This window comes from Eumetopias jubatus, unplaced genomic scaffold (assembly GCF_037043125.1).
Source record: "Eumetopias jubatus isolate StellerSeaLion01/CBP00866 unplaced genomic scaffold, mEumJub1_p1.0 scaffold_15, whole genome shotgun sequence".
Lineage (NCBI taxonomy): Eukaryota > Metazoa > Chordata > Mammalia > Carnivora > Otariidae > Eumetopias > Eumetopias jubatus.
Window position 1 is genome coordinate 49029765 of NW_028274821.1, and position 26413 is coordinate 49056177.

At 37.9% G+C, this 26413-nt stretch overlaps 1 protein-coding gene across 9 annotated transcripts in view; it reads right to left on the reverse strand.

Moving 5' to 3' along the window:
* ELAVL2 (ELAV like RNA binding protein 2) overlaps positions 1–26104 on the reverse strand; it is a 67566-nt gene extending 41462 nt beyond the window's left edge. For 4 of the 9 annotated variants that reach the window (XM_028115206.1, XM_028115205.1, XM_028115202.2 and 1 more), the window contains exons 1-2: positions 25553–25624; positions 22504–22747 (exon numbers count right to left, since the gene is read on the reverse strand). In XM_028115206.1, the coding sequence (XP_027971007.1) occupies positions 22504–22747; positions 25553–25624 (316 nt within the window). Of the gene's footprint in view, positions 1–22503; positions 22748–25527; positions 25625–26071 lie in introns of those variants that run through there. The other 5 variants (XM_028115204.2, XM_028115203.1, XM_088019218.1 and 2 more) reach the window with 4 other exon arrangements.
* Positions 26105–26413: the final 309 nt, after the last annotated feature.

Sequence of the window (26413 nt, forward strand, 5' to 3'; positions counted from 1 at the left end):
TTTACTATTAATCTAAGGAAGATAATACAAAAGAAGATATTTGCTGCAAAAGGGTTACATTTCTAAATCCACTATAGATGAATTAGCATGTTGGCACCAGAAGCACAAGGGAGTTTGGAACTTGAGCAATTTTCACTTTAAGTTATTACTGAATACTTAACAATATATAAAGGTTTCACAGATGATACCAAGATAGGCAAGGCTCCACCCCCCATTCTCACCTTCCAGCTGTGTGGTGTTTCACTGTTTAATTTTAGCCTCACATATATCATGTGAGATACTCATTTTCTTCTCCTGAAAGGGAGATACGATTTTTGAAGCTGTGCAAGGTCAATTAGCATCCTCAAATCAAAAAAGCAGGTAGGAAGTAGAGACAAGATTTGAATCCAGGACTCTCAAATGCTAAGCTCTTCTGCACTCAATTCATAGCTAGTTAATATATGAACCCAGACCATCTTCAATATGAAGTATAATGTAACCAGGCATTTTCGAAGAGGGTTCTACCACAAACTGTTTTGAGACAGTTGTCCACTGTCTCAAATCCCTGTAATTCATGTGCAAATATCAGTTTCAGTATATATGAATTTAATGTTATTATTCATTCCTATGACAAAGTAAATTGTATCTTATATAGTGACCACTTCACTTCAGGTTATCCTGAGTACAGATTTTTAAAAAAAATAAAAGAAGTACCAAGTCAAAATCAAGAAAGATTATTTAGCCAGGATCCGCTGTTTCCCACTCTTGTATTCATCAGCTAGTAACAGTCATAAACCACCAGGGAAGGCTTGGAAACCAAGCATCATCTATCCATACCATTCAAATCTAGTTTTCAAATCATTCTGAATTTAGAACGTGCATATTGATAATCCCAAAACCAAGAATCCTTTCTTTAAAAAAAATTTATAAAGCTCTACATTTAAATTCCAAGTATAAAGAAGCCGAACATGATTAAAAGAAAACTGAACAAAACGACAAAGCCCCTTCCAAAAAAAACCTTCAAGACAAATCGTATCTTTAAAAGCCAAAAAATTCCTTCTGGTAACTGGACATCAAGAATAACGTCAACATCACTTGTCCCCAGCTATCCTTACAAGCAACCTGTGGTCTCAAGGCTCGTAGGGATTTTTGGAACCATTGATCCAAGGCTTGGTCCAAACGGCCATGGCAAGGATTCTAGAATCCCACCACAGAGAAAGCCACATGAACAATCACGTGGCCTAAGACCTCCACACAGGCACTGAAGACTCCAGGTCAATGCCACACTTCAGCACATGTATTCCATACTCTGTGTGTGGGAATGCCTTCTTTTTTGCATTGTCCTGTTTAATCTAATATATATGCCACAGAAGATCCTTCACAAGAGGTAGAAAAATCACGTACAGACTGCTCCTGGCATGAGACGAACAGTGAGAAGCAGGCTACTTAGAACCACAGTCAAGTGATCTACAAGCACAGAGCTGAAGCACTCCACAGGCCTCCGAGTGGGACCGAGGCGGGGGTCAGGGAAGGGGAAATCAGGAAGAGTCCTTACAGTAACAAAGTGCTGGTGGGGCACACAGCAAACGCCAGTTTATCCCAAACTGTGCATAATTCAAAGCAGCAGCCATTCCCCTGCCATCTACATTGCTTTTATTAGCATACTTTAATTAAAAATTTAATTGCATATTTTAATTAAAAATACACAATCTTCTGGACCCATTTAATTCAAAGGTCACTTTATTTAGTCTTTTCTATTTCAAATTACTACCAATGTGCAGAATATCAAATTACCCCCCTCAGGTTTAAAGGTAAAGGTAACAGACTTCCATAATTCTTGATCATAAACCTGGTACGTTAATTTTATCCAACTAATATTAAGTGAGACCCTTCTCAACACGGAACTGTGGAAAGTAAAATTCTGTATTACAAAAAGCCATCCTACGTATTTCTCACCAACATTTAGCACTCATTTGTTCAACAATTGTAGAAAGTCTATTTTCTGCTAGTCCCCAAGGACAAAACGTTCCTCTTCATAAAAATCTCAATTCTGGGGCTCTGGGGTGGCTGTCGGTTAAGCGCTGAACTCGTGGGTTTCTGCTCAGGTCATGACCTCAGGGTGATCTCAGAGCCCTGAGAGCAAGCCCCTCGGCAGGCTCTATGCTCAGCAGGGAGACAGCTTGAGGTTCTCTCTCCCTCCCTCTGCCCCTCCCCCCCACCACTTGCTGACATGCTCGCTCATGCTCTCTCTTTAAAATAAATAAAATCTTTGAAAACAAAAACCCCTACCTCGGCTAGAAGGAGACAAGAGAACAAGCTCCACAGTGTACTAGAAGAAAATAAGGGCTAAAGAGATAAAAGAAGCAGAGAGCAGAGTGTTGGGGGAGAGGGGTCAGGGCTGCTATTTATATAAGGTGGGGCTCATCCAGAAGGTAACATGTGATCCAAGGCTTGAAGGAGTAACTCACAGTCTAACAGGAAAGCTTTGTAAGACGGATTTCAGGGCAAGGGGTACCCCATAGGGGTAACCTATCCTGCCCGTTCTAACAGCTAAATCTGCCCCTCCTCCCCACCCCACCTCTGCATTAGCACAGATCCTCATGTATTATTCTAAACTGGACTATTGCTACAATACCCTAAGCCATCAATCACCCTTTCCCTAGACTCCTGTGAACTCCTAAACCAGCTGTCCTCATCATGATGTTGCCCAGATGAGCTTCCAATTATGCTCTGGTTTCCCAGGTAGTCATCGGCTTCTTGTTTACTTCCACTACTCCTCCACACATACCCTAAAATGCACCTTCAGTTCCCTGTGCCTGGAATACACATCTCCAACTGGCCAATTCCCACATACCCTTGGAGACTTTCTCTAAGACCCTTTCCCTGACACAACTTGTCCCACTCCCAGTACACACTGTTCAATGCGCCTCCGTCCTTCCACAGCCCTTATATTATATACCTTTATCTTACTACACATGGGTAGTGAGTCAACTTGGATTACCATCTCCCCACCCCGCTTTAAACTGTTGAGCAAGGGCAAGCTGAGAATAGTTCCTGGCACAGGAAACCCTAGCACAGATTATTAACTACATGTTCACTGAATGAATGAACAAATGAGCTAATGAACAAAGGAACAGCCATCTGCCTTTCAAGAAATTACGGTTTAGAGGAGAGATACCCTGCTCCCAACGTCCCTACATTGTTTCAGAAGGGTTACAGAACAAAGGTGTTCAAATGTTACAGTGTTCTGTCCTTATAAGGGAGTGATGTGAGATGTATTTTTTAAAATAGTTCATGTAAAATTTTTCATGAAAAATTTCGACAAATACCATTTAAATGAAATCTCAATTTTAAAAAATGTCACCTAGAGTAATTTGATAGATTTACATAAATCTGTTTCACAAATCTGTAAGTATGAATTATGGGATGTCAGCATATAATTTTGTTGAAAGTGCTTTTTCACTAATATAATTAAGTCTGCCGAGACTATTCATGTACAAGTCAAATAAAATGCAGAGTGAATTCTGTAAAAACCTGGTAGTTGAATCAACAATAAAAGGTGACTATGCTGATTGATGTGTATCTATTATTTCATTTAGAGCAGTAGCAATGTTTTATGAAATAAAAAAGGACAAAAGCAGCATGAATCTTTTCTAAATCCCACAGTTAGCAGAAACAGGTCACTATGGTCCTCTCTGAGAATCAAGACTATTTGCAATCTCAAGCCTAATACTGTAATACTTAAAAAAAAAAAAAATTTGAAAAGATTCACTGTCTCCAAACGCGGCCCAATATAAAACTTCATCCCCTAACAAAAAAAGCAAATAATTTGAATTAAGAAAACAAGTTTACTCTGGGGGTAGGGGCGGGGGTGCAACTTTTGTTTTTAAAGACAGACCTATCCCTTTCCCTCATTGTAACACCCTTCTTTCCTCCTCCCCCAAACACACGCTAGAGTTCCAAATGTGTTGTGATTCTTCAGATGGACTTTCTGTTCTTGGGCATTGGTTATGTGTGTCTGTTCAGACAGGCTGTGCACTGCAACTCTGGCACCAAAGCAGGGAGCACCAGACTTTCCAAAGGAGCTCTCTTAATATCTCGGATCTGATGTGTAACAAAACCATGTGGATACCACACACATCAGGGGAAAGGTTTGAGAGAATCTTAGGAGAACAGAGGGATGCAATCCTCTCCAGTCACGTTTTCTCTCCAAATTTTAATTCCTGACTTAGCCTGAGTCACCTCAGATGTAGCACGCCAGATGCAGCAAGACCTTTCATTTAAACACTCAACTAACTCAGGTCAAATTAAACAGGTCCTCCTAGCTGCCCTCTAATGAGGAAGATCAAATTGTGAGGCACAGGACTAGTGAGATCCTATTACCACAAAACAAGCTAGCCTCCCTGAAAGCTCAGAGCATTTTTACCAGCTTCCCAAAGGACATTACCAGGGATTAGCACAAGGAAGGAGAATTCAACCTAGACGCTCACATAATACAGAAAACAGATGGCTCACTCGAAGACTTATCTTCCACCCAAATGTTAATAAAGCTGGCCTAAGACTAAAATGCCCCAATATTTTAAAAAGGTTTTTAGGACTTCACAAATATATTGAGATAATAGAGAAGACTTTAAATTGTAACTTTTCTGCTGAAATCAAAGTTGTAAATAGTGATCATCTGGTAAATATTACCTAAGCAGCCTAATTCTAAAAGGAGCTGTTAACATCCTCAGCACCAAGGCATTTTCCTTTCAAGTTAATTTTAATGGCCATATCTGTCCTCTGATTATGCAACTGACAGAGCTCTATTTTCCTATGGTTCCAATACCAGTAATTATGAATCTGCTGGCAATGCAGCATGACCTGCAAGTTGGTGAAACTGTGGATTCTTAATACACCACAATTTCAGACAACATTAAGAACTCCCACACAATTCAGTCTTAGGCTATGGAGAACAGCAACAGCATATTAAATTCGTGAGTACTGCACATGGGTACTAAGATGTCTTGCATCCAAGACCAGGAAAATTAGAAAATAAGATCTTTATCGAAAGTGAGGAAAATAAGCCAATTGTTCCAGCAAATACATCTCAGAATAAGACTTCACGTTGGAAGTTCTCTAGCCAGAGACAGTGAGCATCTCACTGTAGATGTATTGTAGCATCTCAACACCACAGTTAAAATAAAAGCCAGCTCTCATTACTTACTAATTTAGGTAGTTGCCCTCAAAAAAAAAAAAAAAATGAGCAGTGCTACCTTAAATACTGGAACTGCCCCCATAATGAGAGCAAAAGCTAAAAAACTGGCAGGTGGCTAGAAAGTCAGACACTACAGTTCAAAAACAAAAACAAAAAACAAACAAAAAAACACCTAACAACTTTCTTCGTTAAAAAACAACAACAACAACAACTCTGAGCTAAGGCAAAACTACTTTCAGCAGATCTAGGTCAGCCCCCACATTCTCATTTCTTTATTGATTAACTCTAGAAAAATTTTTTCTTTTTTTTTTTTTTTTTAGGTAGGCCCACATTAAGCATGGAGCCCAACACAGGGCTTGAACTCATGACCCTGAGATCAAGACTGGAGCTGAGATCAAGAGTCAGATGCTTAACCGACTGAGCCACCCAGGTGCCTCTATACAAATTTCTTATAATTCTACATACACTACACACACACACACACACACACACACACACACACACACACACAGGCTGAGTTATTTGCTTTATCCTGTGCTTTCCTAAAAGGCAATGGAGTTGTTCATGTAAATATCATTTGAGATGAGGGCAAAAGAACTGTATATCTCAAAATATTGTGGTAAAGAGAAAAATCAGTTAACAACTGCAGTAGTAAAAAGGGCATCTGCTGTTGCTTGCACTACCAACTGGTGTCAATCTATGCACACATGTACACACACACTCATATACATACACACACACTGGTGAGCAGTCCATCAAAAAGCAATACAGCTTAATGTGTTTTTCTCTCTTTGTAAGACATTTTTATTTAGATATTGCAAGAAAAAAAATGTAAACATCCTAAAACACTAGAATTAGCTCAGTGCCCTTTGAAACTGTGTCAAAGAATCTCACAAACCACTATGATGAGCTCCCTGTTTTGTCCAGAACAATGGGAAATATTAGTCTACAAATCCCACCACTTCCACCTGATTAAAAAATCTTAAGAGATAAATTTTCTTCTTGAACACGTAACAGTTTGTGTTAAAAAAAAAAAAAAAAACTCATCCAAAAGTTAAAAGCTCACCAGCCAAAGCCTTCCCATACAAAAAACTAAGTCTATGGGAAAAGTCTGTTCCTACTGGTCCATGACTGCTTTTATCTAAGCTTTCTAGAAACAAACAGTACCACTGCCTAATTATAATCTGGCATCAAGCAACTTTTAAGTCTTCCAATACACATACTCATATTTAATTCTCTCAATAAAGCTCTGTGTAGATAGATCTGTACCAATTTCATATTTATAAATTTGGAGGCCCAGACATGCTAATTAACTTGCTCAAAGGCACACAGTTAGCTGGTTAATGGTAGTTAGGTTTCTCCAAAGCCAGGGTTGACCTTTCCAAAGTTGGTCTTCCTGGGATATACTTAACTGCCTTTGGCCAAGTTTGGGAATTACACTGAAGCAGAGTTCCGTGTATCCAAAGGTCACGTTTTCAACCAGGATATTCATAATCTCCAAATACACCTGCAACTTTTTTTCTTGTTGTCATGTCATCGATTGACTGGAACTTCACCATTCTTTCCTAATCCATCAAGATATTATGTACAAAAGAAAAAAAAAACTAGAAAAAAAAAGGAATGGCATGCCGCAGGTGCACAAACCATTTAAATCCTCAAAACAAATCCATCATTACAAAACAGATTAGAGATATCCACATTATAAAAAGATTCATTTAAAACAGGACTTGATTTGCATACTCTTTTTCCAGAAACTCAGAAAGCAATTCTTATGGCTAAAGCCAAACATGTTTGCTACTGCCAAAATTGTCTCCCACACAAGACACTTCTCTCGTCAGCAGATTGCATTGAAATGCTTTTATACGCACAGTGTGGTTTCCTAGCTAAAGAAAAGCAGGTGGGATCAATACCACATGCTCTCTGCCCTCTTTAGATCTTTGCTTAAAAATTTAAAGCATGACAGTAAATAAGGGAGATGCAGGCACCTAATGAATGTGGACCATCTATGGTTAATCACTGGAGTTTCATGCTCAACCAGCACAAACTTGCAAAAGATATATTTAGTTGGCTGAAACACAGAAGAAACTTAGGAGTTTCTTGACAGAGAAATAAGGAAATAGGCATACGGAGAAGAGCTAACGTGTAGAGAAAGAGGAGATGGTTGGACCAAAGGCGTGGCTGAATGCTGAATGAACAGCACGTGGTCTGTGTAGAAGGAAGCTGACCATAAGAACGGGGACGCCCCACATGAAGGTCAGTAGTGGTCATACTGCAGCATGCACCAAGCAGGGAGGGACAATGAAGAAAAGATGAGAGAGAAATTTAGGGAGGTTAACTTCGGAAGCCTAGAACAATCAGGACATACAAATCTAAGATCAAGAAGACCATTGAGGAAGAAATTTTGATAAGCCAGAAAAAGGATCTGGACCCAAATGTCTTTCATTCAAGTCCCCAGAGATCTCTAAAAAACAAAAATTACAGGATAAAAACCCATGACCTCTTTCACAAGTCCCTACAAATCTGAAATGGCTAACCTCCTATCTATTCCTTATTCTCCTAGTCCACAAAACCTTTTGCTCATGCTACCCTTCTCTGAGCCTCTACTCTGACCTTAGAATAAGCATGATTAACCGGACCCAAAATTGAACTTTTGGACCAACTACTACACCCAAAACTGAACTTTTGGACCAACTATTCTTTTCCTTCGGTGGGCCTTCCATAATAAGGGCCAGGAATGGAATCAAAGGCAAACCCTCCTACCCCAGTATCTCTGTACTTCCATGTACCTTCTCACCTTCATAACACTAACAAAAGACAAGGAACCTTCTAAACCTTAATACTCAGCAATTAAAATAGAGCACCAACCCAAGAGCCTCTCTAATATTCATTAATTATGCAGCTAACAGATATGGATAACTCCAGCCATCAAACAGCAAAACCCAACTTGACTACCCAGGGAAGACTTATGATCTTCCAAAACCTCCAATATACCTGAAACCTCCCCCGCACCAACCCCCAGTTAAGTTGCTCTTATGGGTGGAAAGTGTTAATAGTACCATAAACAAACACAAAGTGTTAAATCTTATTTTGACATTTTGTGCAGCTAACACAAGGTTATACACGATTTCTGAATGCACCCACATGCCTAAGTCCTACACATACAAATGGTGATACCAAGTCAAAAAAGAAAGAGAGTTAAGAGGGGAAGGCTGGGTCATTTAAGAAGGGGACCCTGGGGGGCATGTGGCTGGCTTAATCAGTTAAGCATCAAACTCTTGATCTTAGCTCAGGTCTTTATCTCAGGGTCATGAGTTCGAACCCCATGTTGGGCTCCACACTGGGTGTGGGGGCCTACTTAAAAAAAGCGGGGGAGGAGACCATGGGTAGCATCACATCATCATCTGGAAAAAAAAAGTTTCAAATCAAGCAAAAACATGTATCATTTCACCTTCTTATCTGTATCACTGATAAAGTATACTCAATATATGTAACAAGGTTTCACTTGGGGACTTTTCACTTTAGTTCATTTTATTTCAATAAAAAAATACCATAATTAAATGAGAGATATTTTTAGCGAAGACAAAGGAAGTAAAATTCCAAAGGACATCCACTGTCCCCAACTGACACAAAAATTTAGGTATAAATAACATGTGATTTTCCTTTTGTACAGCACATTTTGTTTAGTTTATATTTAATAAAGAAAGGCATTACCTTTTCAAGAGGATACGGGGAACATGGTTGTCCTCCCCCCGGCAATAGTCACACAAAAGGACTGATTTTTATACTTAGGAGAAATCCCCAAACAGACCAATTGTGTTTGGTCAGGTTAGGGTATAAATGCTGACTATAAAGGAAACGTATTTAAATACTGCAGACACAGCTTCAAGGACCTCAAGAAAGCCCTCTCTGAACCAGTAAAGAGAAAACAATCTAGAGAGGAAGCCAGTAGTACTAGGTGAGAGTTTAAAAGCTGCAGGTCAGATGGGAACCATGGCTACAAACTAAGTCCAAAAGGTACCCAGACAGAAATAAATATCCATTTTGTTTTTGCTGAGGGACAGCTATGTTACAGCAACCACTCTGAGACCATAGGGCAATTTGCCTGCCAATTAACAGATGGCTTCTAAAAAGAAATACAAAATGGTCGGGCTCCCATGATTGGCACATTCATATCACATACACATCTCTGACAAAATAACCTAGTTTAAAAGTTGAAAAGATTAACTATTGTGATCCTCCAAATTTAAAATTCACACGCTTTAATTAAGAAGCAAATGCTTAAAAGATTTTGCTCAATGACTCATTAGCACACAAAAGTGATGTGTCCCTGTCCTCATCAGCATCACAGTAAATGCACCATCACACTGACCTCGAGAAGCACAGAGGCTGCCCTCTTACCACTGACTAAAAAGTATATTAAAAAGGTAATATGCAAATCATATACCCCACAACTTAGTCCATCTGACCACTGCTGCTAACTCTGGACACAATTTCCCCCACGAAACAGGAAAAACCTAAACACAAAAATAATCTTTTTAACTTACTACCATTTTATCATCTCAAGTACCCATGAACCTAAAGCAAAATGGTGGGAAAAAGAATTTTATTCAACCAGTACACCTAGGGTGCCTGGCTGGCTCAGTTGGCAGAGCATGCAACTCAATCTTGGGGTTGTGAGTTTGAGCCCTACATTGGGTACAGAGATTCCAAAATAAATAATTAAAGAAATACTAGGTACCTACACTTATGGTTTATTTTAAGGACTTTTTTTAAAGGCTTTTTTATCTTTTTTAATTTCTTTAGCTGAGTGAGCACAAGCAAGAGCAAGTGAGGCTGAGAGAGAGAGGGAGAAGCAGGCTCCCCGATGAGCAGGGAGTCTGACACCAGGCTCAATCCCAGGACCCTGGGACCATGACCTGAGCTGAAGGCAGACGCTTAACTGAGACTGAGCCACCCAGGTGCCCCTATCTTAAGGACTTTTAAAATGATGCTTCTTTCATCTGCTATTACTGAAGTTACCTGATTACATATCTGAGGCTCACTCTTGGGGAAGATGCTGTGTTTTTAATAAGGACGTCTGATGTGGGAAGCAACTTCTACAGACAGAACTCCTAAGCTATTTGGGTCACATCACATGGCAAGTCCGCAAACATATTTCAAGATTAGGGCAAAGAAAGGTGACATAAGGCATCTCATTCAGAATATCCATCTTTTTGCCAGAAGTGTCCCCTATAGAAAAGGGGGCTGGGAGTGTAAGGCCTCCTGCTAACTCAGCCCTAAGATGCACATCTGTGAAAGGATACTTCATCTGTGGAAAAAAGCTAGACTATATGCACTCTCTCATATTCATCCCTGTGACACCATCTACCTTGCCCTTGTCAAGTAAGTTACACAAGTCAGTTCCTACTAGAGAATTGCAATCAGTCATGTTAAAGAGCCTTCTAGCCTGTCGAGTGCTATACAAAACGGTAGGTATTCAAGTACAAGTATACCACTCAGATGACGATTTCACTAAACATTAGTCTTTCAGCTCATTCCAATATTCAATAACCTTTAGTGTCAAGGAGTTTTCTTATGTTGTTGCTGACAATTTTTTCCTTGCTATTTATTTATAAAGGAGATGGGGCCTAAAGAGTATACATTACAAACTAATCTCCTTTATCTTGGGAAAACTTGAAAAAATCTTATGTATGGTGCCAGATCACTTACCAGTCAAGCCCTATCCCCAAACATATTGCAATGTATAAAATAAGGGCTTTTTCTAGCTGTCCTCATAAACACCAACATTATTATGGTAGTCCATTTATACCTAGATTATCAATCTCGTTTTCCTCAAGCAAGAATATTTTCCCAGCAAGAAAACATATCTATTCACTGAAATGCATCTCTTTAACCCAAAGCCTTCCATACTGTACTTGGGTTCTTGAACTCCACTCCTCTCTCAAAAAATTACATCTGAGACTAAAGGAAGTAGAACTTATACTGGGTTTAAAAAGCTTTATCTCCTATAGACAGTTGTAAATTGTAAAGGTGTAAAAACTTCAGATACCTCTAAGATTAGTTGAGATTGAGATAAAGATTGACTGGCTCTAAGCAGCATTCTTCTGAAGAAAGGGAGAGGGACAATTCTTTTTCTTAAGCCTCCAGACTATGAAAGATTACATTAAACATCAATTAAACAATTTAATTATGCTCTTCTGTGCTACTGTCACATCTTCATTTTAGTCCTTGCACTCTTGAAACATGGAAATTAACCCGGTATTTCTTCTTATTCCCAGCAATTCTCAAGACTTTTGATTGAATATCCAGAAACAAAAAAAAACTGAAGGTTAATCATAGTGATAACTACATGAGCTATCATATCTTATCAAATGATAGTCCTCAGTCAAATTTAAAAATCTTGCCATCAGACATAATGACTTCCCAATCTTGCCTGTTACCCCAAGACCCTGGATTCCATTATTGCTCACAAAGCTAACTTACCCCTTCACTTTCACTCTCTGTAATTCTCATATAAGTTAAAAGAAGGGAAGCAAAGTTTCTACGGAAACACAAAATGACCAGGAGCCATACTAGACTATTACATTCCCCAAAGGAATCTTGTTTCTTCTGAATGCAGAATCTACAGGCTAATGAAGGTGTTATTCAAAGACTTTCTGTATCATTTCCTTAAATCTATTTGATACCCTGGCCAAACCAGGCCCCTCCGGACCCCCATGCCATATTTCCACTAAAAGCTACTTGAACAGATACCCCATTCTAATCCTTTAAGCTTACATAAATATCTTAACAGGTTGCAGGGTGAGAACATAAAACCAACTGGATATTCTTTCAAACAATTACAGTTACAACTCTGTATCGGGGACTAGTTAAAGATAAAAGTACTCTAAAAAGGAAAAAGCTGAAACTAGAATTTGATTAAAAAAAAAACAACAAAAACAAAATACCTTTAGACTGTCCAAAATCGCTGATACTGACAATGTAAACCACTGACTCAGTGGGACAACGGATTTGACACACCATAACCAACCTACTCAGATCCATTTAAAGTGGACTAAGAGCAAACTATATAATTCATTTCAGTGGTATGAAAAAAGCTCTCAGGGACTAGTACCAGGGTTAGGAAAGAGGACTTGGAGAACCGTGCCTTGGAGGCCACTGTGTTATTGACCCAGTGGCACCTTAAGACTGGATTTAAAGCATCAAAATGTGAGGAAATAAAATTGTTCCCTCAGGCTCCAGTGACCTTGAATACAATGAAAGGACTCTGGTTTGCCTGTTTACATGCTGCTCTGCCTCCTTTAAACCTTACTTCAAAAGGAGAATTTAACTTTCTCAGAATAAAGCCGGAAGGTCAAACAGGTTGTGAAGAGTCAAGGACAAGACCACATCTACCGTACAAAGTAAAAAAAATAACCAGATCTATTACCTCAAATGCAGAAATGCAAATTTCTGTGTAGCTGGACAGGAGGTTGGGGGTGGATTTGTGAGCCATATACACTCCCCCTTCAAAATCAAAGCATTATGTAGAAAACAGAGTTCCAACAAAAAGTACAATGATGAGAAAAGAACTCATTAAGAGCTAAAAATAATCTCTAATTCACAATATGCATACGGATTTAACAAAAAAAGGAAAACAAGATGTAAAATTGCATCTGCTAAGTTAACCATGCCCTCGTGGAAATCGCCACCCCCCTTACACAAATCTGTAAAGTCTGTGATGACTGAATAAAAGCAAGGCTTTAAATGTTTTCAATGAATTCCAACAGAAAGAAAACAAAGGGATAGCAATTTTTTTTGGAAGTCTCTGATCTGCTAACACTATAGGAATTCTGGGCTTCTTAACATCCAAACACACAGGTCTCTGCATTTCCCTACCTGAATGTCTTATTTTATGAAATCAGAATATTTGGTAATAGTATTTACAATTTATATTAAAGGGGTACTAGTTTTGGTTTTTTTTTTTTTTTTTAGTTTGGACTTTTTAATATCACAACATCAGACTTTCAACATCTGCAAGTACCAAAAAAGTTGAGGATTTTCTCGTTATCCGTAGGCAAGTAAGGACAGAAATCTTACAAAATGTGTTTGAAAACAATTACAAGAAGAAACGAGTTTGGTTTCCCACGCCCATGTAAATTCAGCCTACTTTTAAGGAAGAAGATGTCCATAAAAGTGAAAACAAGCCTCAGTTTTTATCTAACAAATACCTCATGACGCAATTTAACAACCTGCTGACCTTGCAGGCCAGTAATAGTCCACTGGAAGCTCAGCTGAGAGCACCTTCATATTTTAAGTCAAGCTCATTCATTCTGAATAACATGCACACAATACCACAACAGAGCAGTAACTCCACACTCCAGCACACTAGTTCACACAGAATGATGTATTATCAGTAATCATCTTTCTGGACTCCCAAGTCCTGCCTTGAACTTCCTATCCCATTTTGTCCCACCTCTAGAAAATCAATTATCTTGGTCAAATCACCTAGAAAGCAAAAAACAGAACATTAGCTTCGGGTTGTTCCCACATCGTGCCTGAAAAACTGTAAGAATTCTAAGGCACCAGATCTATTTGAAGATCTTTTCAAAATTGGTTCACCTAAGGAATAAAGTCTGCAATTGTTATAACTGAATGTGTATTAACTGGTTAGAAGGGGATAGGATAGAGAGAGAGATGCCTGTGTGCTACTCACTTTATAAAACAAACTCAACCTTTGGAGTCAAATAGCTCAAAAAAGGCTACATTACAAGTAAGTGGCTAGACCGGGATATGAACCCAAGTGTCACACATTCTTTCTAGGCTAAAACCTCTAAAATAGCCTCATTAGGCCACCTCCCTAGCTGGGGAGTAGCAGGTAGCAGGCATTTTGTATCAATGTTAATCCTAAGAACTTGATCCCAAGCTAAGCAAATAACAACCCTAGTGTACATAGGGGTTTGGTAAATCCTATTACCACTGCATTGAAGCCCATCTCACATGGAAAGATACAAAGGAGTGCTATGAACACAGTTTAAATCAAATAGCTCCATCTTCCATTTGTTTCCGTGAAGGAGGTATACAGAGTAAGAATCTTTCTTCTTATTTAGAACAATGTAGAATGATCCTCCATTAGTTAAATACGATATATGATGTAAGGCTGAGTAGATAAATCACAAAAAGATAGTTCTAACTGAGGATCTGTTTCTTCACAATACTTGGAAGAGCTGCCAATGCGGCTTTACAGCTTTAAAGCTTCTCAGAATATAGTTGATGACAGATACCATCACCAATAAAAGGACATTCAATGGTGTCAAAATATTGACACTGCAAAACTTTAAAAAGCGAAACCATGTTTTAAGGAGTAAAACATGCTAACTAAAGCCACTGCATAGTCCTCACAAATCAAACGACACTCAGAGGAAATATTTTTTAAAGCTGACCTTTTCAGTTGAAAAGGCAACCTCTGAGGGTTTCCACAGCTCTCAAAATTCAGTAGTAGCAATGCACTACACTGAAAGTCAATTAACTTAGAACAAGCTTGGAAGAAGCTGGTGAATTGTGAAGCACGGTTTTAGCTTCAATGATCAACTCTTCTGTTCAGGAAATATTTAAAAGGAAATGTTCCAACAGGTACAAAATCAAAATGCTTTGCTCTATTCATAATTTGGAAGTTAAAAAACAAAGGCTGACGCTAAAGTAGCGTAATAGGTAAGATAGTGAAATAAAAACCATCAAAAGAAAAGCAGGTTGATTTTGTATTACATCATGGAAAAGGGAGGGGGGAGAGTCAATTTCATAGGTGAGGAGAAACAGGATTTGAACATTCTATGGATTACAGAAGGAAGAAGAAATCCTGTATCAGAATTTAATTGTTCTTTATCTTCTCCCATTTAGTTCACCATCTTCTTTCTCTTCTACATTTTTCCACCATTACTAGGACAGACACGAAATAATAAACTTAAAGTGGTTTCTACTCTATGCTACCAATCTCCTGATGCAGAAGTAAACAAAAACTAGAAAAAAAAAAAAAAAACAGTGTGAAAAGATCTGGAATAGCAAACAGCACACACGTACTCACACTTGGCTGAATTTTAAGAGGAGGGCCCCTTACAGAAGAACTTCAACTGTGTTTTCTATGAACTGGAATACATTAACAAAGTTTATGTTTTGTACCAAATTAATAAAGGAATCAAGTCATATGCACTCAATGCATGCTCTTAATCTACTGACAAGACAACCATGATCATTCTAGAAGCCTCAGTGATGATATGGGTCAACAAAGCACAGAATCAAAACTCATAAACCTCATTTACACAACAGGTTCAACCTCATTTCCCCAGTAGATATTCTTTTTTTTTTTTTTTAAAGATTTTTATTTATTTATTTGAGAGAGAGAATGAGAGCCAGAGAGCACGAGAGGGAAGAGGGTCAGAGGGAGAAGCAGACTCCCTGCTGAACAGGGAGCCCGATGTGGAACTCGATCCCGGGACTCCAGGATCATGACCTGAGCCGAAGGCAGTTGCTTAACCAACTGAGCCACCCAGGCGCCCATTCCCAGTAGATATTCTTAAAAATCTGCTGGAAAAATGTGTAACCAGCTCTAGGGAGCTGCAGTACCTTTCTTCATTTCCTTCTAATGGAATAAAGCACAGAGTAACACAAATATCAACATCAAGAAATCAGAGAAACTAAAATCCAGATGATTGACAAACTAATCAGCAATGGTTTTGCTCCAAACTTTTTATATCCTCACGATAGCTGTCTTTTCTTCCCAGCAACTAGCCATTTCAGGTTGCATTACCATTGGATATCCAAAGAAGAATCTTTTCTGTTTAGGTTTGCTAATTGAAAGTTAATTTATTTCATGATAAAGGGGTCCTAAAGAAGATACCACCCCAAATAATGCCATTTTGGCCTACAATTATTTTGAGCTGAAGGCAATTAATAATCAACAGACACAGACAGTTCTCTTCCCTACCCTTTTCTGCCTACAAAAAAAGTCACAAATTTCCCTTGTGAAGAGGTCCCTGCCCTTGTGCCAGAAAGAGGAGAGCAACTCTCACCACCAGTGATGGAGAGCTGGCACCAAAATGTACAAACAAACCTTGCTAAAATAGCTCCATACCTTCCATTAGTTTCTCCCATGTAAGTCCTGGTCACTTCCCCACAATTTACCAAGCCTCAGAACCCAAACCCCTTTGCCTTTGGTAAAATGGTATAAGCCCCCAAGTCTAACCACTTCTTTGAGTTTCAATTCTCTTTTGTGAGCTCCAGTGCACATAAAATACTAATAAAAATTGTGTGCCTCTCCTGTTAATCCTCCCTGCCCCTGCCCAGTTTTATTTGAGATAGAGTTGACATAAAACACTGTCTAATCTATCCTTTGTTAGGTTCAGTCCCTGGGGACCTGTGAATTAAACTAAGAAAATCAAGGAAAAGATTTTCCTCCCTGATAACGATAAAGGACTGTATTTGGTTTCTTAAATTTGATAAATTTTAAATTTCATCATCCTGAAGTTCTTCATCTAAATTACTCAATGCTGACATTAAAATTTGTTCTTTAAAACACCCTGAGTTCAAGGTTTGAGCGGAAAAGTGAACATAGAATTTTAAAGTTTTTCCCCCAAAACTTTATAAAAAAGCTTCTATACTGGTAACAAATTTTTTAAGTGACTGACTAGTCATGACCTTTGAAAATAGACAAAGGTGCAATTAAAAAAGTTTCTTCAGTACCACCACCAAAGAAAAAAAATTCATTTTATACAAATACCACTTTATGCAAATTTAGTCACTAAAATCTAAAGATAGCCATATTCAAATGTATTGTATTTCAGAGTTAATGCATTAGGGACCACCAAAGCATTTACTAGTAAGAGCCAAGGTGCCCGGGTTTTGTGAGGAACTGAGCACACACCAGCCTTTCTGCTAAATGTCTAATTAAATAGCACTCAGAGTCTGCAATGTGAGGTGTTTATTAAGCTACCACCAACCACTCACCCACTCTGCCCTCTTCAACTACATGTCTGAAAGAATCAGAATTCTTAATCTCTTGATACTATAGACACCGAACAGCTGACTTTAGGATTTTAACGGACACACACAACCACCTTCTCAAATTAATGTTCATCAAAACAGCCTGAGGCTCACTGTATTGACTTCATCACAGTAAACAAATGCTATTAAATTTGAAGGTATGGATTAGAAAAATAAAATACCACTTACTGCTTAAATCCTGAAAAGCTAAGAACCTTCCTATTTAAAAAAAAAAGGGGGGGGGGGAGTGAGGAGAGAGAGTCTGTGTTACCATAGGTGGCACTGTCTGTTCAGAGGTAATCATCCAAGGAGGAACACTGGCAAAGTCCCTCCTTGGGTCCCCTACAGTTTGTATTTGTTTGGGTCTTTGTTTTTCTCTTTTGTCTGAAAGATTCCAGTTGGCGGCTGACGGGGTCAACATAGGACCCACCTCCAACAATTCCTAGAATAATAGTGAAGACATCACTCCAAGATAAAAAAGAGCATCACTCATTACCTGAGGTCTTCCACTAACTATACTTCTCTAGCTCTTCTATTAGAAGAAAGGAAAAGTAACAATGACAGAACAAGCTATCTTGGAGTTTTGAAAACCAGTTACACATGTGCACACACACACCCTTTCAGGGACAGGTCAGGTGTTCAATACAGAGCCTAACGACTAAACATCTCTAGTCCTGCACCCCAGGAGTTAACACATCAGAAACCACCACTGGGGAGGGGACAGCCCCTGAAACTCAGTTTGCCGTAGATCAGGCACTGAAGTCCTAACAACTCTCCCACCCATCTCCAGCCAGAGTTCAGGTAAACCTGGAATATTCTGGTTCTATCTCCCTGCAAAATGTTCAGGAAAAGTAGTGGATAACTCCCAGGCAAATGGAATATTCTGGGCCCTACTTCAAAGACTCTGATTCAGTAGGTCTGGGCAAGGCCCAGAGAGCTGCATTTCTGGTGGTCATCCCAAGTGATTCCAATGCAGGCAACTCCCCTGACTATACCTCAAAAGGCTGATTCCCAAAACTGCTTGCTTGCTCCTCAAAATCACCTGGGGAGCTTTCTGACAACAGATTCCCAAAGCCTCCAGAATCTGTATTTTTAAAAACTCCTTCACATGAGGATGGGCAGCCAGATTTAGCAATCACTGAGCTAGAATATCCAAATTCACAACTACAGGCTACAAAGTTTGTAGAGAGGCAGGGATGTTCTCCTTCATTTCATGTATCCGTCAGTCCTTGACTCTCAAAACTCTCATTCCCCTTCTGAAGACACACCCACCAAAAGATGCCCCTCAGTGGATCTGTACAAGTTATCTGTCTCACTACAAATTCATCAGTTGGTCCTGGGTTAATTTTTAAAGAGTTCTGGCCTCTAACAAGAGGCAAGGAGGAAATATCCCAGGGAAGAAGCAGAAAACCAGAATTCTGGTCCCTGCTCTACCACTTGACAGCTATGTGGTCTTGGACTATTCAGTCATTTAAACAAACCTGAGCTTCAGATCACCTGTTAAGTGAGGGAGTTGGCTAAGGTCACCTCAAGGACGTTTCTGATTCTAACATTCTATTACTCATTCCTTGCATCATAAAATCCATTTCACTCCTCTAGAATGCAGCATCAGCAGGTGTCAAGGACTCTAAAATGCATAAACTCAAAGAGATGGACCGATATCAGCTGAACTGTACAAGCAGCAGTAGCTTCTCATGATGAATGTCTATAGACAGGAAATGGGATGAAGCATAAAGCTGGGCATGAGCCCAAAGAAAGGGCCTGAAAAACAACATAATAAATAGAATTTAGGCCAAAGAGAAGCTTACTATATTTACTACTGAAGAGGTGTCTTAACGTATTTCTCTAATCTTCATTCTATCAAAATAGTGACATTAATTTGCCAACAACAACACAATCTAAAAATTATATACTCTCTTTCAGGACTTCGGAAAGAGGCACATACTTTCCTAACTAGATTTTTTTTTTTTTTTTTTTTTTTACCTGAGATACAGTTTCCTAATTCGGCATTATTTAAGCAGGGAAAGATTTAAGAAAAATGAAAAAGAGCAATTTAAATGTTCTTCCCAAAGAGTAATCTCATAGTTTTCTTATAACCGAGAAAATTAATGCTTACTTCCTACAAAATCAGAATACAAAGAGCTGGCCTGGTAGCTCCCCAGGCGGTAGGATAAATTGGATAATTAGACCAAGGAACTCAGACTTGACCCTACAAATGTGAACTGAGAAACCACATAAACTGGCTAATGCTAAACACCACAGGGCAGGGCCCAAATCCTCACAAATTCAATCTTTCTAGATATGTGAATAGTAGCTTCTTAGGAAGATATGCCCACTTGGCAAAGTACAACTATTCAAAATCCAGTTTTGGAAATCTACCATTTACTATAATATTTTGTTCAATACAAATATTCGCTAAGAAACTCAGAATTTAAAAAAAATATATATTTAAATTTATGCTTTGAAACTAAGTCAGACCCTCTGAACACCATTTTAACCCATACTAAGAATAAGATGTCAGCGGACTATGTCAAAACAAGGTTACTAGAAGAGGTCCTCTGTATTCTTATTTACCTACTCACTTTTTTATAATACATAGTTCATTATCATGGATGTTCATTTATGAAACATGCTCATACTTTGATATAAACAGGTTACAGAAGAGTTTAGGAGTGTCTGATAATCTGTTAAATGATTTCAAAAGCTTTCATAGCATAAGCTTTTATATGCTCAATGGAAATCTAGTATTGGAGGGGCACCTGGGTGGCTCAGTCGTTAGGCGTCTGCCTTCAGCTCAGGTCATGATCCCAGGGTCTTGGGATTGAGCCCCGCGTTGGGTTCCCTGCTCAGCGGGAAGCCTGCTTCTCCCTCTCCCACTCCCCCTGATCGTGTGTCCTCTCTCGCTGTCTCTCTCTGTCAAATAAAAAAAAAATCTTAAAATAAAAAAAAGAAAGAAAGAAATCTAGTATTGGGGAGATATCCCCAAAATGAGTTCTGTGGTCAAATAAGGCCAGAAAACCGGTTTCTTTACTGCAGGATTTTAATGTATGGTTTCTAATATGCTAATGACCTGCAGTTTGGCTCTTAAATAGGAAACTATAAAGGGCAGCATTTCTCAAACTTGCCTGTCAATGGAACATTTACTCTAAAGAACAAGTATGACTGTGTCTCTTGGAATGAAGCTTAGAAAACATCTTTTGACCCTCCTGCCCACTGTGGATTTTCTTAGTACTCCATTTGCTTACCAGAGGTTTTAAACAGAAATTTTACCATGGTGGGAAACTTCACTGGCTCCCTCTCGCTGAAAAGACAATGGTGGGGGATAAAGGAAATGGACAGCAAATATTAATGCACTTTGCCGGTATCTAACCACATACTTCAGATTACCATGCACTGTGGTTCCATTACCACTGTTTATCACACTAAAGACAGGGAGGCAAAGGGTATGAAGACACAGAATTCAAATTTATTGCACCATAAAACAGCTCTAGTAAAAGACTTATGAAAGAATAAGATAATTCAAGATCACCCAGAGATGAAAGATAAAAATCTTTGAAATGTTTTCTGTGGAAGATGCCTAGTACAAAGGATGTAAGATTTGCTTCATATTTTTATCTACTCACAGTATCATAACAAAAAAATTCAACATTTATATATCTAGTTCAAGAATCTTTTTTTTTTTCTTTATGGTAGAGACAGTTACTAAGCAATCAAACCAGAAATCACATCATTGATGTCATGGCCTTTATACCATTTATCACACAGTCATTTATGTCAAAGAGGTTGCAAAATTCACATATGAAGAAGCGGTTTTGCTAAAAAGATAGTAATAAAATTTTAGTGTCAGGACAAATGTATTAAGAGCCATCTGTTCTCTACATTTTTCAATTTCTCAAAAATTGTCTATAAATTTTACATATGCTACTGACACCAATTTTGGAAAAAGAAATGGAAAAATATTCTCCATTTGATTATCAGTATAAAAAAAATCTTCCTGATGATATTGTGGTGAATATCTAAGTAACATAACTAGTTAAAATGTAATTATTCAGTATGGATTGATGACAACTATGTTTTACTTAGTTTTTACTTGATTTAAGTATGTTCTCTCTGTGAGCTTCAATTTGTAGCTCAAGGAACCAGGACTGTGAGGCCAAGCTGAGGTGATAGCTCTAAAGAATGCACTCACTCACCCTGGAGGCAGTAAGCCCTACTGTCTTGATAAAAGAACAGCTAAAGACACTATCTCAAATAAAGTAAAAATGATTGCAGAAATCACCTAGTGTGACCCTTTTCTTTGCCCTCTACCTCATTTTACCAAGGAAGACCTGGAGCCAAGACCTGACTTGTCCAAGGTCATAGGACTAAAGTTCAGATTCTTGGTCAAACTCTTCTCACTGCCTTTAGGTATTTGCCCATTTCAAATATTTAGTTTTTATAGTTTGAGTTATAAGCCATGTAAAGCAATTTAATATACATCACTCAAATTTAACCATAACATGAGAAAGTTAGTCTTTCTACACTTAACTTCGTATATTTTCAGTGTTTGAGAGCAACTCCTACAGGAAACATTAACCCTTGTATCCCAAGAACATGCTCAATTAGGTTTTGGCTTATTCTAAATATTTAGTTGAATCTTACAAAATACTAAGGATATTTTCCACTACCCAATATTCAAAATGTAGTATCAAAGGTCAAATTACCCATCCTTTCATTTTTGTCTTTATGATAAGAGGAATACTCATACACCACTTTCTCCTTTCCTTGTCAAGGAACAGAACATAAGATCTTGCTACATTCAAATGATATCAGTGCAAGTATTTATACATTGACAATGTGAATATTACTATTTACTCTGTCACATACATTATAAACAGAACTATACAGACTTCAAGGAAAAGACATTTTAAGAGGTTTCTTCTTCTCCCAAACAGAATATGCTTCTTATATCTCATTGTTAAAATGCTAAATCACATAAGCACAGGGAACTAAAAACTAAAGGTCAACATGACACTTTCTGTCCCAGACATACATAGACTTCTAAAACCATTTTCAGAGATGTTATTGTACAGTACAGGGTATATAAAAGTCTAGTTATAATATATACTGCCCATAAAAATATTTTATGCTTTAAAAGGAAAACAAAACTCTTAAAACTAAGTTTCGTGCTGTTGATGTATTCAGTAACAGAGAGAATACCTAGATGGGTAAAACTGCAGCACTGAATGATCTACAGGCAGTAAACTTACTATTTTCTCACACTGTGAAACACAAATCCTTTAAAGGTGAGTAACCTGTATAAAACTGCATACCTGTTATTTTGTCCCTTACAAGCTTACAGGACTCTATCTCACCGATGCTCCCAAAGAGACTCTTTAGTTCCTCCTGTGTCATGTTCTGAGGAAGGTAGTTGACTATTAAGTTGGTCTTGCTGTCCTCTGTGTTCCCAGAGTCAACTGGCGAAGAGCAGTTGTTGTTTATGGTGGTTGGACCATTGGCTGTGTTATTGCAAGTTGGCCCATTAGACAGTTGTGTTTCCATGGCAGCAATTACCTGCTAAAAACAGAGAAAACAAGAAATGTCAGAATTCATTATTTCACAAACTATTAGAGATTCCAACCAAGAATGTAAATACTTGTCACTAAATACGAGTCGTTCTGCTGAAATTACAATAAAGCTTCAACAAAAAGTGCAACATCTACGTTAATTTATACTTCATACATTAAGCTAGTCAATTTAATTTCACAATTATACTTTCACATACATATTCCATACATGCACATAAATAAGCACACTGTAAATGTTAAACATTCTCTAGAACCGCATTTTGGGGTCTATTCACATACCCTTACTCACCTGCGGTGTCCAAAGACTTGAGGAAATCTAGTACCAAAGGGCACCGGATTAAACCCTGACTAAAATCATACTACAAAACAGAAGTGCTTAACATGCTACCAAAAAGACAAACCAAAAAATGGTCTTCCTAACTCTGAAGAGATTTTCAGTTAGCCTAAGAAAACTAAACAGACATCCTAAAACTGACATCCATTAACTTAAAATCAAGGAGCAAGAGTACTTTAAAAAATATAAATTTGTCAACATGTACTGTTTTGGTTACATATTGAAAATGTTTTTGATTGACAATATCTTATACCTCTTCTCTTGGTAAGAAATAAGAAAAATATCAGATGTCAAATGTTAGGGCATGAAAAGGATTTGTAGGGTAACTTGGAAAAGAAGCTATGAGTACTTAGTGTACCTTGTAGAATCTAACAAGCCATTCTTGTCAATCTTGGCAGCTAAGATCACCAACAAGGCGACTAATCTAGAGCATCAAAATAGAATCCCCAAACAATTCAAAATGGCATTTTGCCTTGATTCTAACTTTAAATGGGAAAAAAAAAAAACCCAAAACAAAAACTTATCCAGTTCACCAAAACAACTACATAAATATTTCAACTTTTGCAAACAGACCAGCCCAAGGAATTTTCATTTGAGCACATAAGCCTGTTGAAATGCAAGTAATAAGGTACCTATAAACTCCAAATACGGGATAAACAGCAGATTTGGGGAAAATGGCCTCCAACTGTTCAGGCTACTCTGAAAACCTACTTATTAAGCAAATTTGGATCTAGTTTCCTAAAAATCAATGCTACGCCCTTTGAGCAAAAGAGTCACAAACCACAGACCCAAATTTTCGAAAAACCATCTTCCGATAGCTATATATTTGGACAGCCAAGATTGTGGGGGAATCCAAAAATCAAAGCATCAATGAACAAATTATCCTTCATATTTCATTCAATACAGCTCTCATCTCCACAAAGAACTATTTCTCAAAACTGACAATTCTGAATTGATGGAATGCTAGTTTTAGGGAAGGTCTCTAACATATAAAAGGCAAAGAATTTGAGGCAAAATTTTTAAAAAGCAAAGTAGAGGGAAAGAGTGTTACAAGAGAAAAAAGTCTTTTAAAAAGCATATTGCCTAAGAAAAATAAAAGGGCACAACAGTGGATAAGCATACAGGAAGAAATCTCTACTGCCAAGAGATGTTTATAAAAGGCGGCAGCATAGGATAGATTGAGACTGGTCAGACTGGCAAGAATCCGTGCTATCGTGATTAAAAAAAATAGACAAAATCCAAACTACTTATCAAATATCAAACAACCTATAACCCTCCATGACTGCATTTCAAAGAAATGGGTATTTTTTTTCCTAAAAGCTGCATGCTACCTCTCTTGGGTAAGTGTTCTTAGAGAACACTTAAAAGGAGCAAGGTAAAATAAAGAAATCTTTAGAAATCTGCAAGGAAAAAAATCGAAACAATTCAAGATATGCATTTTATTATAATTAACAAATTTATCTGAAACTGAGAAAGGAGTTTTCAAATTTCCTAATAAAGCGTAACTGTTCCAGTCTGTAGAATATTAGCTGTGGGTCATTTTCCACGCAAAACTTTTATGGGATTAAACCTTTGCCCAGCACTTCTGAAAACAACGAGTGGCAAGATGAGAGTGGCCAAGGCCAATTAAAACAAATCACTATTCAAAAGTTAGGGCATGTGTAGAAACTATATGAACCCCAAATAAGAGATATGGATTTAACTCGTTGGGATGGCATGTGAAATATAAAGTGTTCATTGACTGAAATTAGCAGGATTTAGCAAGGACAACAAACACTCCTCACTTAATTGCACATTTATTTCCATGTTCAGGTGGCAAGAATGAGCTCCTAAGCCAACATTCAAGTGAACAGCTGCAGTAAGCTGTGTGTGCTGAAAATTACAGCATCTCTCAGCTATAGGACCATCTGCTCAGAATAAAATGATACTAATGTGCTATATTTTACAAATAATGCATATTCCATTGATAGGCTCAACACAACTGTTCACAGAATGCAAACTCTTTCAACAGTTACTGGGCAAATAATTTTCAGCCAGTTTCACAATTTCAACAAAATTTTTTTTTTGAGCATCAGGAATTGTAAATAACTTCAAAATTTAGTAACCAAAAAAATACATAGTAAACAGAATGTAAAGAATTACGGTAACTTAGTATTCAGACCATACCAAAACTTTTTTGTTTTTTTTTTTTTTAAAAGCTTGTCACTGTTTTGAGTCTGCACTAAATCCTAATTTAGATTATAAAAAGTTACATACAAAAGCATGGTTCTGATGCTACATAGACCACTATGGTTAAAATTGCAATGTGCTTTAAGTCCTAATGATGGCCATACCGCAATAGGTTAAAAGTAAGAATAATTAGTATGCCCAATGAAAAGTTCAAGTGTTTGGTATGGCCTCAGCACTCCTGCAACATGCTAAAAAAAGTAGCCTACAGAATTTAAGAAAAATCCCACAGACCCCAGTCCAAGGCTCTGCTGCCCACGAACCACTTCTAAGCAGAGAAGCCACATCACACAGTCTGACTGCCATGTTAGTTTGGAGTTGCCGTCTGCAATATGGACACAAAAAGTACCGTATGTTAGATGAGCAAGATAATGCAACAAATCAGTTTGTACAAAATTTACAGTGATTGTATTGATATTCCCAGCACGTCCATGCAGTGTGGCTTAATTGAATTTGAGGCAATTCCAATCTAATCTTTCCAAATTCATTTTAACATGTAGTTTTCTTGCACAAATTAAGCATTTTTAATTAAGAGCCTGATTTTCAAACAGTATTAACTAGTTACCTTGACATCTATCCTGAAGAACTACCTTAAACCACATCTCAAAAAAATTTTTAAATAATAAAACAAAGCAAAAACACTGCATGCTGTCCTGTCTCTTAAGGACGTGGGAGAAGGAAGGAAATGTGAATGAAATTTATAGTGAGAAAAGGCAGTCATGCAATTCATAAGTGAATGCTTTACATAAAAGCATTCTTTCCCCAAAATATCAGAAAGGCATTAAGGGAAACTATATTTGCCCACACTGTTACATTATACTATAAATGATCCTTAATCCTGGGACTTAAAATTAAAAGTGAATCGAAACCCTGTGAGGTTATTCTGCCACTACCGTCCAACTGATCTCTAACAGTTTCACTGAGAATTGTTCACATAGACTAAGAGGCAGTAAACCAGCATCTTTCAATTGAAATAATTGGACCAATAAATAGGATTGTGTGGAGTAATGCTTATATAGGATGTCAGCTTTGTCCCTGAACGAAATCAAGTGAATGTTTTTTAATATGTAAATTGTAAACGCAGCACGATTTGAA